This window comes from Euleptes europaea, chromosome 15 (genome assembly GCF_029931775.1).
Source record: "Euleptes europaea isolate rEulEur1 chromosome 15, rEulEur1.hap1, whole genome shotgun sequence".
Classification (NCBI taxonomy): domain Eukaryota; kingdom Metazoa; phylum Chordata; class Lepidosauria; order Squamata; family Sphaerodactylidae; genus Euleptes; species Euleptes europaea.
In genome coordinates, this window is record NC_079326.1 from 33,342,913 (window position 1) to 33,357,351 (window position 14,439).

Below are 14,439 nucleotides of genomic sequence, written 5' to 3' on the forward strand. Positions count from 1 at the left end.
CCCTCAACCACCGCCCGGCCGAGCAGGGCGAAGGGGAGGCCGACTCCTCCTCCCGCCCCGCCGCCGCGATCCTGGAGGCCGGGGGCTCCGCGCCTTCTCTCCCCCCCCGCCTGCCATCTGGGCTCCCCCCCCCCCCCAGCACAGCAGCCGAGGCAGCGGCCTCTCCCGGCCGCCGGGGGAAGAAGGAGCCATGTGACTCGCCGGTGAGCCGGGGCGGGCGGCCGCCTCCTGCTTCAGAGGGACCTGCCCCGACTGCCAAGCAGAGCCGGCGGCGGGAGAGAGAAGGAGAGAGCCGGAGCCGGAGCCCGGCGGGGTGGGGGGATCGGAGGATGGAGATCCAGGACCAAGGAGCGCAGATGGAGCCGCTGCTGCCCACGGTAAGGCGCTGCGGAGGACGGGGGGCGCCTCTGCTGCAAAGCCCGGAGGGAAGGGGGGGAAGGCAGGCAGGCAGGCAGGCAGCCAGGCAGGCAGGCAGGCAGGCAGGCAGGCGACGCTCGTCTCCAGGCAGGCAGGATGCGCAAGCGAGGGTTTTTCCAGCCGCTGGGTTCGCCCTGCGCCGGAGCTGCGGCGGCTGGGGATGCGCTGCGGGTAGGGGGTGGGGGGCCGAGGTGCCGCATGAGCGCACGAAGCGGCCTCGGACCCAACCCGACCCCTCGGGCCGCCCGAGTCAGTCTTGTTGGTTTGCAAAATATTGCTGTGCAAAATACCAAGACCACGGTCACACAGCCCGGATAACCGACGAGAACCCATGAACTCTGACCGTGGAAGCCTTCGGCAATCTTTCGAGTCGGTATTGTCTGCTCAGGCCGGCAGCGCCTCTCCGGGGTCTCTCCGGCAGGGGCCTTGCGCACCCCCTGCTTTGCCCGCTCCCTTGGACTGGAGGCGGCGGGGGTCGGACCGGGGACCGGCTGCGCGATGCTCTGCCGCCGAGCCCCGGCCCCTTCCCTGAAAGCAAACGAAGCCTCCAAGCAGTGGGTGGGGGTGACTGCTGGGACACGTCCCTACACGAGCACACGGAGTGCCTTGTACTGCCTTCTACTGAATCAGACCCCTTGGTCCATCCGAGTCGTTATCGTCTGCTCAGACCGGCAGCCGCTCTCCAGGGTCTCAGGCAGAGGCCTTGCGCATCACCGACTTGCCTGGTCCCTTCAACTGGAGATGCAGGGGATTCAACCTGCATGCCAAGCAGATGCTCTGCGGCTGAGCCACAGCCCCGGCGGGCCCCCCACCCCCGGTTTCTTCTTCTCAAGGGGGCACCTCGGTGTGGGGCAGGGCAGCCAGAGGTGGCCGGCCAGCGGGAGGCAGGATGGATGCCGCAGGTGCCCGCTTCTCCCCTGGCGCATGCTAGGCGGCCGCTTCTGGGTGGGGGAAATCTACCGCACTGGGACGGGGTGTTCCCTTTCGCAGCTGGGCACGGAGGCTGCCCGCTCGGGGCTCTGGCTGGCGTTGCCAGCATGTCGCCTTCGCACACAGATTGCTCATTCGGGGCCTTTTCGCTCTCATGTGCACCCACACGCATACATGATGGGATGCTCTCCCCCTCGCCACAGAGAGGCTGGCTATTGGTGTCTCTGCGTAGATTCACATTGGCTGCATTTCACACACACACACACACAATGTTGGGTGACTTTCTCTCACATGTACACATGTGTGCGTTTTTCTCTCATTCACCCACATTCGCTCGTCCCAACTGGGTTTGGAAAGAGTCACTTTTCTACCATCGCACATTTGGTATTTCTCTCTCATTCATTGGTCGTGAGTCTCTGTCTTTCTCCCCAACACACTTCTGTGAAGGGTATGTATATGGCCCCCCATAAAACATGTGCAGAGAATCCCTCTTTCTGTCTTCCATGTGTACTTGCAGTCCTTTTGCCCCATATTCTCCCTCCTGCTAATATCTTGAAACATCAGGGGATGACTTGGGTGAGCAAACAGGGCTTCACAAATAGGACACCACAGATAGAGCTTTAACCCTCCCCCCAAAATGCCATTTAATGGAATACATCTACATGTTCAGCTGTGATCCCATCAAGTACACAGGAAGGGCTGCAACAGATGTGGCAGCAAACATGGACAAAACGCTTGCTGACATGAACATCCTGTGTGTGTCATGTGGAAATGGGCTTCCTCCTCAAATCGCCTTGGTTGCATAGAGTGAGCATGCCAGCTGACAGAGGTATCTCTGGCATGCGAACGCTCCACATGCATGAGCCAAGCTCATTTGGTTAGTGTGTCCCTGATCGGATGCGCACGGAATGCTTATGCATGCACTTTGCCCGTGGATGCAGTCATACTGCTTTGGGCTAAAAGCATAGAGTTAAATCAAGTGACGGACTTGCATGTGTAAGCCAGGACTGAGGGGGCAGCGGTCGAGTGTAGGCCAGTTTAACAACGGGAACCAACTCGCAGCCTTACCAAAAGGCACTAGTGGGGTTGCTAAGAGTTCCTTCTGTTAAAGCTTGTCCCTTCTTTCAGGACATGACAAAGCCATAAAATGCGCCCCTTCCTTAAAAAAAAATTGGTGGTCTCCCAGTGCACCCATAGTATTAAAGTGTTTTTGTTTTGTTCCATCAGGAACCCTTTGCTGTATTGGCAGGTTTGCATACGGAGAATCATGCATTTGTGCATATTTTTCGGTATGGGTAAATAGCTTTGGGATCCTTGGGTCTTACGGAGAAATAGCCCAAATAGGAAGAGAAGGGATATATTGCAAGATTAAAAGATCCTTTGAGACTGAGATTTTTATTTTTGTTATTAGATGTTCTGTAGGGTATTGAACTGGGATATGTCCCTGGTATTCTCTGGGACTGGGGTCTTCTGAAATTTATTTGATTACTTCATTTATACCCCATCTTTCTTCCTAGTGGGGGGCCCAAAGCAGCTGATATCGTTCTCCTCTCCTCCATTTTATCTTCACAATAACCTTGTGAGGTAGCTTAGGCTGAGAGTGTGTGACCGGCCCAACAGGTCATCCGGCAAGCTTACTTGGCAGAGGAAGGGATTCGAACCTGGTTCTTCCACATCCTAGTTCAATGCTCTAACCACTATACACATGACTGAAAAAGGACCCGTTCCTTAAACAAAGAAATCATCAACAGTCCCCAGCCATGGACTCAGGTCTTTTATGCATGGCTGTTTCACTTGCTGTCCCCCCTCCAACAACTTCAGGTCTTTGTGTTAATATATGCATGCCATTTCCGACCGTCAGAGGTCGCCTCACTCTCCCCCTGCCTTTCCCCACGATTTGCCCACGTTTTCAGAGATCTGTTTTATCTCAAATTTGAAAATGCGGACAAAACGCGGGGAAAGGCAGGTTGAGAGCGAAGCAACCTCTGACAGTCCTGGGTTCCCGTGGCAGTGAGCCAGTGGGCAACAAAGTCAATGCGGGTGCATTTAGCATTTACACAGTTCAAAATTAGTTGCCAGTTATACAGTAGTTGCACAAATGGAACCTGCCACTGAGTAGCCTGAGAGGTAGCCTGTGTTGTGTGTGAAATAGGCATGCTTGAACATCTCCTGGTTCAGCACGGAACCAAATGTTGGGTGAACTCTTCAGAGACGTTCATTTGCCTGATCAACCTTTTTTTTCTTTTTCTTGCCGCTTCACCCCCTCCCACCCTGCCACCGAATTTTAAAAAGAGCAGATAAATTGGAAACATAAAACCAGGCTGAGATTTTTATGTTGAGACTTACTACATGGAGTTACTCCTTAGTGTCTCTGTGTTTGCTCATGAGCCCAGCTAGTCTTGCAAGTAGTTCTTGCAATCACTTCTCGAATAGATGAAGCTGACTGGCCAAATGCAAGAAGCAGGCGATTTGTTCTGTGAATGCTGGTCATTTAATCACCACAACCCTGGGGGATTTTGCCTCTTTTCCAGTGATTGTGATAATGTAGTTCTTGAACTGGACAAATCAGCAACAAGCTTCAGTGACCAAGCGGCTAATGTGCAGGCGCAAAACTGATCAGCACAGCGCTGGGCTCACGACAGACTTTTCCAGGAGCCGCAGAGGCTAGCCAATCAGGAGCTCTCTTGTCACACAAAGGAATTTGAACAAGATATGCCCTTGGTGAGCGACTTTGCCGCAGACTTCTAGTGATATGTTCAGAATTAATCCAAATTTCGTTTGGACATTTGTGGATAAACGTTCTGGGGGGTCATTCTGTTAGAGGAAATTATTCTGCTTGCTTGCAAGGATGTATTCCCGATACACCCCTCCCGATATGCCCCCAGAGAGCAATAGTAGTCTGCTAATGCCGACTTACTGGTGATCCCTGGCCCAAGAAGTGTCCAGCTGTCCTCAACCAGGGCTTTTTCGGCCCTGGCCCGATGGAAATCTCTCTCTGATGAGACTGGAGCCCTGCAGGATCTAAAACAGTTCTACGGGGCCTCTAAGACTGGAATGTTCCACCAGGCCTATGGCTGAGGGCAGCAACGGTTTCCATCACTGCTGGCTTCCCTCCCTCGTCCCTTCATTTTTATCTTATTAGACCATCTAAATAAGGGACGCTGACTGCATTTTCGGGGCTGGCTGGGATCCTGTGGGCTGAAGAATTTGAGCGGCAGTGTTTTAGCTTGAGAATTATTGATTTTAATCTGCACTGAAGTTAACTTGCATTTTATTCTGTTTGATATTTTAATTGATGGTAGCCACCCTGAGCCTGGCTTTGGGATGGAGGGCGGGATATAAGTTCCAAAAATATAAATAAATAAGTCTAATTCAGAAGACACGGTGTGTATGATGAATTTGTGGATTGCTGTCTGGGGCTGTGCTCTTGACCTTCAAATAGTAATCTGAACAGATCAGGGATATGGCCACCTGGTGTAGTTCTGAACATACTTCAATGCATTCATTATACCTGTTGCCTTGTCTGAATAGCATTGTATTCATGCATGCAGGTAGTTTTTTGAAACATCATTTGGGCAGAATGCAAAGACCTGTGATCTCTCTGAGTTAGGTCTTACCAAGTAATCTCTGGAGATCTGTGGTGACTTCCTTCATGAGCATCACACACCTTGCTGTCTCGCATCTGCATTATGTTTGCCTGGAGGTTTTTTTTGTTTCCTGTGCCTGGAGGAGTTTTCCACTATTTGAGTTCCTCATTTTAAGAGCATGAGAACAGCTGTGTTGGATCAGAGGAATACTTCATCTAGACCAGCATCCTGTTTCAAGCAGTGGCCAACTAGAAGGCCTGTCAACAGGCTGTACAGGCAAATGCCTCCCTTTCTTTTTGCTCCCTAGCACTGATGCCCTGACCTGGATAGCCCAGGCTAGCCTGATCTCGTCAGATCTCAGAAGCTAAGCAGGGTTCACCCTGGCAAGTATTTGGATGGGAGTCCTCCAAGGAATACCAGGGCTGCTTTGTGGAGGCAGACAATGGCAAACCACCTCTGAACATCTCTTGCCTTGAAAACCCCACCAGGAGTCGCCATAAGTCAGATGTGACTTGACGGCAAAAAAAATTAAAAATAAAATAAAAAAAGCACTAATACTCAGAGGCCATTTATGCTTGGTTATTAGCAGCACATTGCAGGCTGAATTGCCCCGCATATTTTTTTGAGTTTTTCACGGTGAACCGTCTTTCAGGAAGTGACTGCGAAGTGAAATGCTTAGCTGTTGGAATGGAGATGGATATCCCATGTAAACCCAAGATATTCCTGTTAAATCTGTTACCTAATCTAACTAAAGACCAACTTTGTATAGGGTTACATATGATAACTGCTGCTAGAACAACCTTTGCCAGACATTGGAAACAAAAATTGACTCCAAAGATAGAGGAATGGCTGGTTAAAGTTAAACATAAGAACATAAGAAAGGCCCTGCTGGATCAGACCAAGGCCCATCAAGTCCAGCAGTCTGTTCACCCAGTGGCCAACCAGGTGCCTCTAGAAAGCCCACAAACAAGACAACTGCAGCAGCACCATCCTGCCTGTGTTCCACCGCACCCAAAATAATAGGCATGCTCCTCTGATACAAGAGAGAATAGGTATGCAGCATGACTAGTATCCATTCTAACTAATAGCCATGAATACCCCTCTCCTCCATGAATATGTCCCCCTCCTAAAGCCCTTGAAGCTGGCAGCCATCACCACATCCTGGGGCAGGGAGTTCCACAATTTAACTATGTGTTGTGTGAAAAAATACTTCCTTTTATCTGTTTTGAATCTCTCGCCCTCCAGCTTTAGCAGATGACCCCGTGTTCTAGTATTATGGGAGAGGGAGAAATATATAAAGAAATATATGTTTTAATTAAGCTAACAACGTATCAGAAAACTAGAGATACAATAAGTTTAGATGAGTTATGGTCACAAACTATAAATAAAATAGAGAATTTTATAAATAAAGGCGAGAAAGGAGAATGCGTTGTGCTCAGTCAGGACGGAATGATGAATATGAAGACAAAGAAATAAGCTGTAGCATAGGAATCCTGTTGTTATTTTATTGTGTATATAGATATATTGTATTTTAAATCATGAAGATTGTCTTTCCTTTCTGCTTCTTTTAGTTGCTATAATTGTTTATTGTTGTTGTTGTTGTTCTCCAATAAAATTTTTAAAAAAGATAAAGGAAGTGACTGTGAAGCCGGCGCATACCTGCTTCGCATTTCTTAAGAGCCCCTTTAAAGCGACCTTTTGTGTTTGCTCCACCCTCACGGAGAAGAATCCCCTCAAAGGAACATGCAAAATCACAGATGTGCGTTAGCTAGCTAATAGCTGTGCAAACAAGGAGCAGGCGAGTGTGTGTGGGGGTGGAATTTCTCCTCTTGCATCGGGACCGTGAATAGTCATTTTAAAGGTCGCATTTTTAAAAAGAGAGCTTTGAGCGAGCATCAGAATTGACCCCGCATAAATGGCCAGTCTTATGGTATCCGAACCTGGAGACTCCATTTAGTCAGCATGGCTACTGAAGGACCTGTCCTCCGGGAATGTGTGTACCGGTAATCTCCTTGGAGAACCAACTGTAAGAATGTTTATCACACTGACTCATGCTCTGTGGGCATTAGAATCATTTTCTACCTTTAAATGTGTTGAGAATAGGGATATTAGAGCAAACTGTGCTGATAGGAAGTTAATCTTGATGGAGAGCTATGAGTCACGTGCATTTGGTTGGGGAAGCCATTTTAATATTAGAAGTGCTATTTTTTCCTGATTTTTAAAACAATTACTTAGACATTTACACCATGTTTTCTCCTTTGTGGAGACCCAAACCCACTAACAATATTCCGTTTCTCCAATTTATCCTTACCACAGCAATCCTGTGAGGTAGGTAAGGCTGAGAGCATGTGACTAGCCCAAGGTCACCTGATGAGCTGCAATGGCAAAGTGGGGATTCGAACCCAGGTCTCCCAGATTCTAGTCCAATACTGTAACCACTACACCACAGTGGCTCACAGTACATTTTCCTCAAGCTTTGACTTCTGCTACAGGTGACCGCTGATTCTGCTGATTGTAAACATCTGCATGTGTTGCACAATTTTAACAGTGCTGAGTTTATTTGGGGCTTGTCCAGATAATATAAAAAGCAGATTTCATTCTTTATATACTTGGACTGGCCTTGTGCCGGTCCTAGGTTCAGTCCCTGGCATTTCAGTTAAGATTCTTAGGTAGTAGGTAATGTGAAAGACCTCAGCCTGATACCCTGGAGGGCTGCTGCCAGTCTGAGTAGACAATACTGACCTTGACAGACTAGTGGCCTGACTCAGTGTAAGACAACTACACGTGTTGAGTTATGTATGTGTGGGTGTTGTTATCTGGACAGGTTGGTTCACAATTAAGAGAGAGCCAGAAATTTCTGTTTCTAGTGTGGTTTGACCATAGATTAAGGATTTTCTGCATGGCTGCTTGCTCTGTGCCACATCATCACAAGCTGATTTTTTTCTCTCCAGTTGACTTTATTTATTTATTAATTAAAATATTTCTACTCCGCCTTTCTTCTTGGCTCAAGGCAGCTTACGGTCATAGTTAAAAAATTACAAGCGGAAACCAAAATAACTGCAAATACCACCCTCTCCTCCCCCAAAAGATGCCTGCTATCTATAACCCATCAAAACAAAACAAAAAGGAAATTCATTACCTTGCTGGTGTTAGCTGCCAATATTACAATAAGGTAGATCATGATGGGCAGCCGTGTTAGTCTGTCAATAGCAGTAGAAAAGAGCAAGAGTCCAGTAGCACCTTAAAGACTAACAAAATTTCTGGCAGGGTATGAGCTTTCTTGTGTCTGAAGAAGTGAGCTGTGGCTCACAAAAGCTCATACCCTGCCAGAAATTTTGTTAGTCTTTAAGATGCTGCTGGACTCTCTTGCTGTTTTCTAATATTACAATAAGTTCATGTTTGTTTCCAGTTCCACATTACAGTGGAAAGTGGTTACCCCTGTGCCTTTTCTTTCATACCGTCCATTTTCAGAAGGAAACTTTGCACTAGGTGCTTTTCAAAGTTGTGGCAACCCTCTTTTATTGGCTAGGCTGTGCACTATTGTGTAAGCTGAGAACTGCCAGGGTTTGACATGTATGAAAAATGTTTAGAGGTAATAAGAAAAAGCTGCAGCATTTGAAGTTGGCAATGCAGATAATTGCTGCAAATGGTTACTAATCTTCCTCCCTAAGAGCTGTACGCTGACATCTCTTTTGCCGTATCGGTTTAGTGTTGGGAAAAACTACATATTGGTCTTATGAATGCCCTAATCTAGGGTAGGCAAGCGCGAAGCGGAAAGTCTCCAGTACAGGTTGCTGAACTCCTCCCCATTTCTAGCACAGCTAAGTAGTCAGGGGAGATCCAGCTGGACCGTTGAAGACCCATGGCTCAGTGGGGAAACATCTGCTTTGCATACATAAGGTCCCAGGTTCAATCTACAGCATCTCCAGTTCAGAGGACCAGATAGCCGGTAAAGTGACATACGTCTACTGGAGAGCTGGTGCAGGTCAGAGTAGAGAATCCTATCATATGGTTTGCCTCAGTATGGCAGCTGCATGTGTTCATTTTGTCCCACCCCAATCAAACGCTCTGTGGAAGTGCGGGTGATGGAAAGGCACATAATTTCTGTGTGTGTTGGGGGGTGGGGAGAATAAAGTGGGAGAGGTAAAAAGAATCCAGAAGAGCAGGAAGAAAAATGATGGAATGTAACTAAATTTAGGGCTGAATTAGGATAATTGTGAGGGGTGGAACGAACTCCTCAGGAGTAATGCATCATAGTGTAAAATGGACCTCTCATGTTGGTACGTAGAAAAAAAAATAGCTCTAATGAAGATGTGAACAAAAAGCCTTGTTACCAGTCTATTTTGTGCCTGTTATGATAGGGATAGTGGATCTGCTCCTCTGAATGCATTGAATGGAATTTATCAATCATATTTGGACATAGCTCTTTTCCCCTTTATTACTTATTGGATGTATCTGGATCTAAATTACAGTTTCCTTTTTGTACTAACCATATTCCCCCTTCCAGTCTTCCTGAATGCCCGTTCCGATCATGGCCGTGTGTGTGCGCGTGGAATAGAAACATCAGGCAGGAAGAGATGGCGCATTTCAAAATTCATCTTTGTAATTGTGTTTATTCTTAATGGAAGAAACCTTTGGTAGTTAATGTTCAGTATGATACCTCAGCAACAGCATTTCTCTTAACAAATCATCCTCTGTAATTATGTATGAAATACTGCATTTTGGGTGTCTAATGATACTATTGATTTGCAAATATGATCTGCGCTTAGCTCCAGAGTCTTGAATCAGAGCGTGGGAGTTCACTGAGGAACTGCATGAATCTCCACCATGAGTTTTCAGGGGCAAGCGGGAAAGATTTCCCGGGTAATCAAAGTGCAAATTTTGCACAGACTTGATTGTGGGTGTGGAGACCCTGGCTGGCATCCTTAGTAATATTCTATCAGGATTGATTCACATGGCCATTTTTTAACCAAGGGTTTACAGTCCCCAAAAGGTGTGATCAACCCTTCATTTCTAGTTGCACCTAGCTATGGTGGTGGTGATGGGGAGTGACTCATAGGATCATAGGATTTCCAGCTCGGAGTTGGGGAAATACCTGGAGATTTGGGGGGAGGAGCCTAAGGAGGGCGGGGTTTGGGGAGGGGAGGGACTTCAGTGGGGTATAATGCCATAGAGAAGGGGTGGGGAACCTTTTTTCCGCCAAGGGCCATTTAGATATTTATAACATCATTTGTGGGCCATACAAAATTATCAACTTAAAAATTAGTTTCTTGGGTGGTCCTAGCAGCTCCATAGCTAACAACTCTTCTGCAAGGGGGGAAAATGTTCCTTTTCTCGGCAAAACAAACTCACATCTGCCTTGAACAGAGGCTATTCCTGTCGGCGGGAGGGGGTGGATCACCAGACTTAGATCCTTCTGAGCTAGAGATCTGCCAGGACCCACGAAGGGCCAGCCCAAATGATTTTGCGGGCCTTAAACGGCCCCCGGGCCTGACATTCTCCACCCCTGCCATAGAGTCTACCTTCCAAAATGGCCATTTTCTTCAGGGGAACTGATCTTTGTTGCCTGGAGAGCGGTTGTAATAGCGGGAGATTCTAGCCACCACCTGGAGGCTGGCAACCATACTCATCCAGGCAAAATGGCAGTAGAGCTGCTATCCTAATCAGCTTTGTGGTCCTGCTGCGGTTTTTGCCCTGCCACTCCACTTAGCCTTCCTCCAGCTTAAGAAGCGTTTCTTCAATGGAATCCAGTCCAGTGGTAGCACTGCACAGAGCACCAGGCCGTTAGGGAAAAGATTAGCTAATAATTATGTAGGAAGTCATAGTATTAGCCGAATGCTATACAGCAGGGGTGTCAGACAGGCGGCCCGCGGGCCAGATCCGGCCCCCGGAGGGCTGCTCTCCGGCTCGAGCCAAGGCCCATGCCCCTGCTCTGTCACCCTTTGCCAAATGCAACCAGCCCCCCCGCGGGGGCCAGGCGAGCCCCCCGCCGCTTTTGGGTTTTTTTGGGAGCAGCCGCCCTTTCCGCCGCCACCCTCTTCGCCGCCCTCCCCTCCCCGCTGCTCTCTTCCTTTCCCCGGGCACACCCAGGCCCCTGCAGGGGCCAGGCGTGCCCCTCCGTCGCTCTCCCCTTTGCCCTTGCCCCTTCCCGGGCGCAGCCACCTTCCCTGCCACCCTCCCCTCCCCTCTAGTTCCTTCCCCGGGCACAGCCAGGCCCCTGTGGGGGCCAGGCATGCCTCCCTGCCATTCTCCCCACCACCCTCGTCCCTTCCCGGGTGCAGCCGCCCTCTGCGCCCCCCTCCCCTCTGCCCTGCTCCCTTCCTTTCCTCGACGGGAACTTCTCCCCCCCCCCATGGAGGTGAGGTCTACCCGCTGGCTTACATGGGTAGACCTGACCTCCAGATGGGGACTTCTTTATTTCCCCTTCGCGGAGGCCAGGTCCACCCATTGGTTTCTATGGGCCTCTGGATGCCCATAGAAACCAATGGGTAGACCCCATGGGGGAAAAAAAATGTCCCCATCGGGAGGCCAGGTCTACTGCCATGCAAACCAACAGGTAGACCTGGCCTCTGTGGGGGGAAAAAACCGTCTCCATCTGGACGCCAGGTCTACCCATTCTCTCTCTCTCTCTCTCTCTCTCTCTCTCTCTCTCTCTCTCTCTCTCTCTCTCTCTCTCTCTCTCTCTCTTCTCCCTGCCTTTCTGGACACCACCACCCCATCCAGATCTTGGCTGGCGAGTCCGCTGCGAGCTCACCAGCCAAGGCAGCTGCCCCGCCCCCCACCCCACCACATTTTTAAAATGAATGCAAGGGACTAGAAATATTAACTTTATAGAGGACACAGGCAAAGCCAATTAATGATATCATTTTTTACTTAAAATACAAACATTCTTAAAACAATAACAATATTAAATAAAAGAAAATGCTGTAAGAATTTTATTGTTGTAAATTTGTTTGTGTTTTAAGTAAAAAAACCAATATCAATAATTGATTTTGCTTGTGTCTTCTATAAAGTTTGTATCTCCTGTACCAGGCATTACATTTTATTTATTTATTTATTTATTTATTTATTTATTTATTTGTTACACCTCTTCGGCCCGACCAAGAGACATTTATGTTATATTCGGCCCTCCTCACAAATGAGTTCGACACCCCTGCTATACAGGGTAGAAATGAAGTGAAGTAAATACAATTTAAAAGAAGGTTGCACCTGGTTACAGTCAAGGACTCTTCCAGCGGCCCACAGTGTCATCCTAAGCAGACTTACACCCTTCTCAGATGATTGACTTCAGTGGACAGAAGGGTGTATAATCCTCCTTGGGACAGCACTGCAAATGCTGTACTAAAAAAACAAATCAGTGGCGGGATGAAATGTGGGAAGCATCAGCCAGGGGGTTCTGCGCAGAGGCTAGTCGTGAATGCCCCTTGCAGCGTCACAGAATAAAAACAAATCTTCATGGTGCGGACTGGCCAATTATAAATAGGTGGCATCGCACATGCAGTAATAAAACGGTCTGCAAATCTTGAGGCTTTTTAATCACTGTGTCCTAGTTCACACTGTGCTTTTAATATTGTGGAGGAAGCTGTACAAAAATACGCACTAGGCAGGATTTCATTATGCTATTTTTGTTTTTTTGTTGGTTTTTTGGGGAATAGGATTGTTAGGTGTTAGGATTTGACCTAAAATTTAAGTGTTTTAGCCTCCTTTGGGGGCAAGAATCAAGGGGGGGGGGCAAAGTTAAACTGGCAAGAGCTTTATTTGAGAGGCAAGCAGGGCAAAGGTGGGAAGAAAACAGGCCCACCTGTACTAGAGTAAGGGGTGTCCTTTGATTGGGATCAGGGGCCGTGATCCTCATCCTATGACCTGTACTGCATGGCATAGCATCAGTTACCTAGATTCTTTGAGTAAGGCTTTTTTGGCTCCAATTTAACTAACACAGCATTCTCTTTTTCCTAAGAGTGAACCTTTTGAAATACTGTCGGTTAGGCTACTTTTGTACGCTGTGCATGGGGCGGCCCTTGAAAGCAACACCTTGCATAAAATAGGGTTGTTGAACTTTTTAAAAAGTCAAGACAGTTTGAGCGTATGACACTCTTTCTGAAGCAGGTGCCCTGGTTTCTGCTATGCTTCAGTATGCTGTTTTTACCTTGAAAGCCCTTTATGCCCATGGGCCTTGAAAGTCTGCTTCTCCTGACACAAACCTGAACAATAGTTACCCTTGGTCTATCAAAATGTATTGCTTGTGCAGTCTGTTGAAAGGGCGTTTTTGGTGGTTACTTGTGCCTGAGCTGATTTGAACCCATTCCCTGACCTTTGGATTGAGCTAGCAGCTGAGGTCTGTACCATTCCAGGTTTTTAGAAAGAGGGCCAAAATGATTGTTTCACCAGGCTTTTTCTTAAAGGGGTGCAATGAAGCGGTGATAGGATTTTTTTTAATGGGTTTCACCCAGTCGCTTCCTTGAAAGGATGTGCGTTTCTACCTGGTGGTATCTGAGCTGTTGCTTGCATTGTATGTCGTTGGATTTTATGGTGTGGTTCTTATGTCTAAGTTGTCAGCAGCCTTAGGCTAATGAAGATAGGGAAGCTATAAATGCTTCAGAATAAATTAACAGGACAACGCATGTCCACACATTAGCATTGTATATAAGTGGCTTATTTTGAAGCACGGGGAGAATTGCAGCCAGCAGCACTGCAGCTTGGAAGGATGTTGTAGAAGCCTCAAGTAAGTTATCTATGTACAGGAAACACTCATGGCAATAAGCAGCACTGCAGACCCACGTCTCGCAGAGGGGAGGGAAACTATCTGAGAACCAATTCCTGCAGCAGAAGGAACAGTATTTTCCCCCCAAAAAAGACAGCCTATCACGTGTGTGTAAAGTGCTGTCAAGTCTCAGTCAACTTACGGCGACACCGTAGGGTTTTCAAGGCAAGAGATGTTCATTGGTGGTTTGCCACTGCCAGCCTTTGCATAGCTACACTGGTATTCCTTGGTGGTGTCCCATTAGGGTTGGGTACCCAAGGTTGGGTGAAAGGAAAATATATATAAGTCTGTGTTTTGCCCTGACCTGGATGGCCCAGGCTAGCCTGATCTCATCAGATCTCAGAAGCTAAGCAGGGTCAGCCCTGGTTAGTATTTGGATGGGAGACCACCAAGGAAGCCCAGGGTTGCTGTGCAGAGGAAGGCACTGGCAAACTACCTCTGTTAGTCTCTTGCCATGAAAACCCCAAAAGGGGTCATCATAAGTCGGCTGCGACTTGACGGCACTCTACACACACACATGTTTTACTAGGTTGATACCTGCACACATAGTATTTGAGAGACTTATACTAACCAGTATTACAACAAGAACCTATTATACCGGATGTTTGAGTAATTGAGAATAGAATTTACAACATATACACATGCCTGGTTGGGTTTGAACTGTTTGTATTTGTATTCATTAATGTAGTTCTGTAAATGTGTGCAGGTTTACAAAGGGTTTTAATTAACCACTGATGAAGGCCA

General features: G+C 47.7%; 1 protein-coding gene across 1 annotated transcript in view; it reads left to right on the top strand.

Annotated features, from left to right (window-relative positions):
• Window positions 1-329: 329 nt before the first annotated feature.
• The window catches only part of SLC4A10 (solute carrier family 4 member 10), a 204,729-nt gene continuing 190,619 nt past the window's right edge, over window positions 330-14,439 (top strand). The window contains exon 1 of the mRNA XM_056861658.1: window positions 330-377. Within this exon, the coding sequence (XP_056717636.1) occupies window positions 330-377 (48 nt within the window). The remainder of the gene's footprint in view (window positions 378-14,439) is intronic.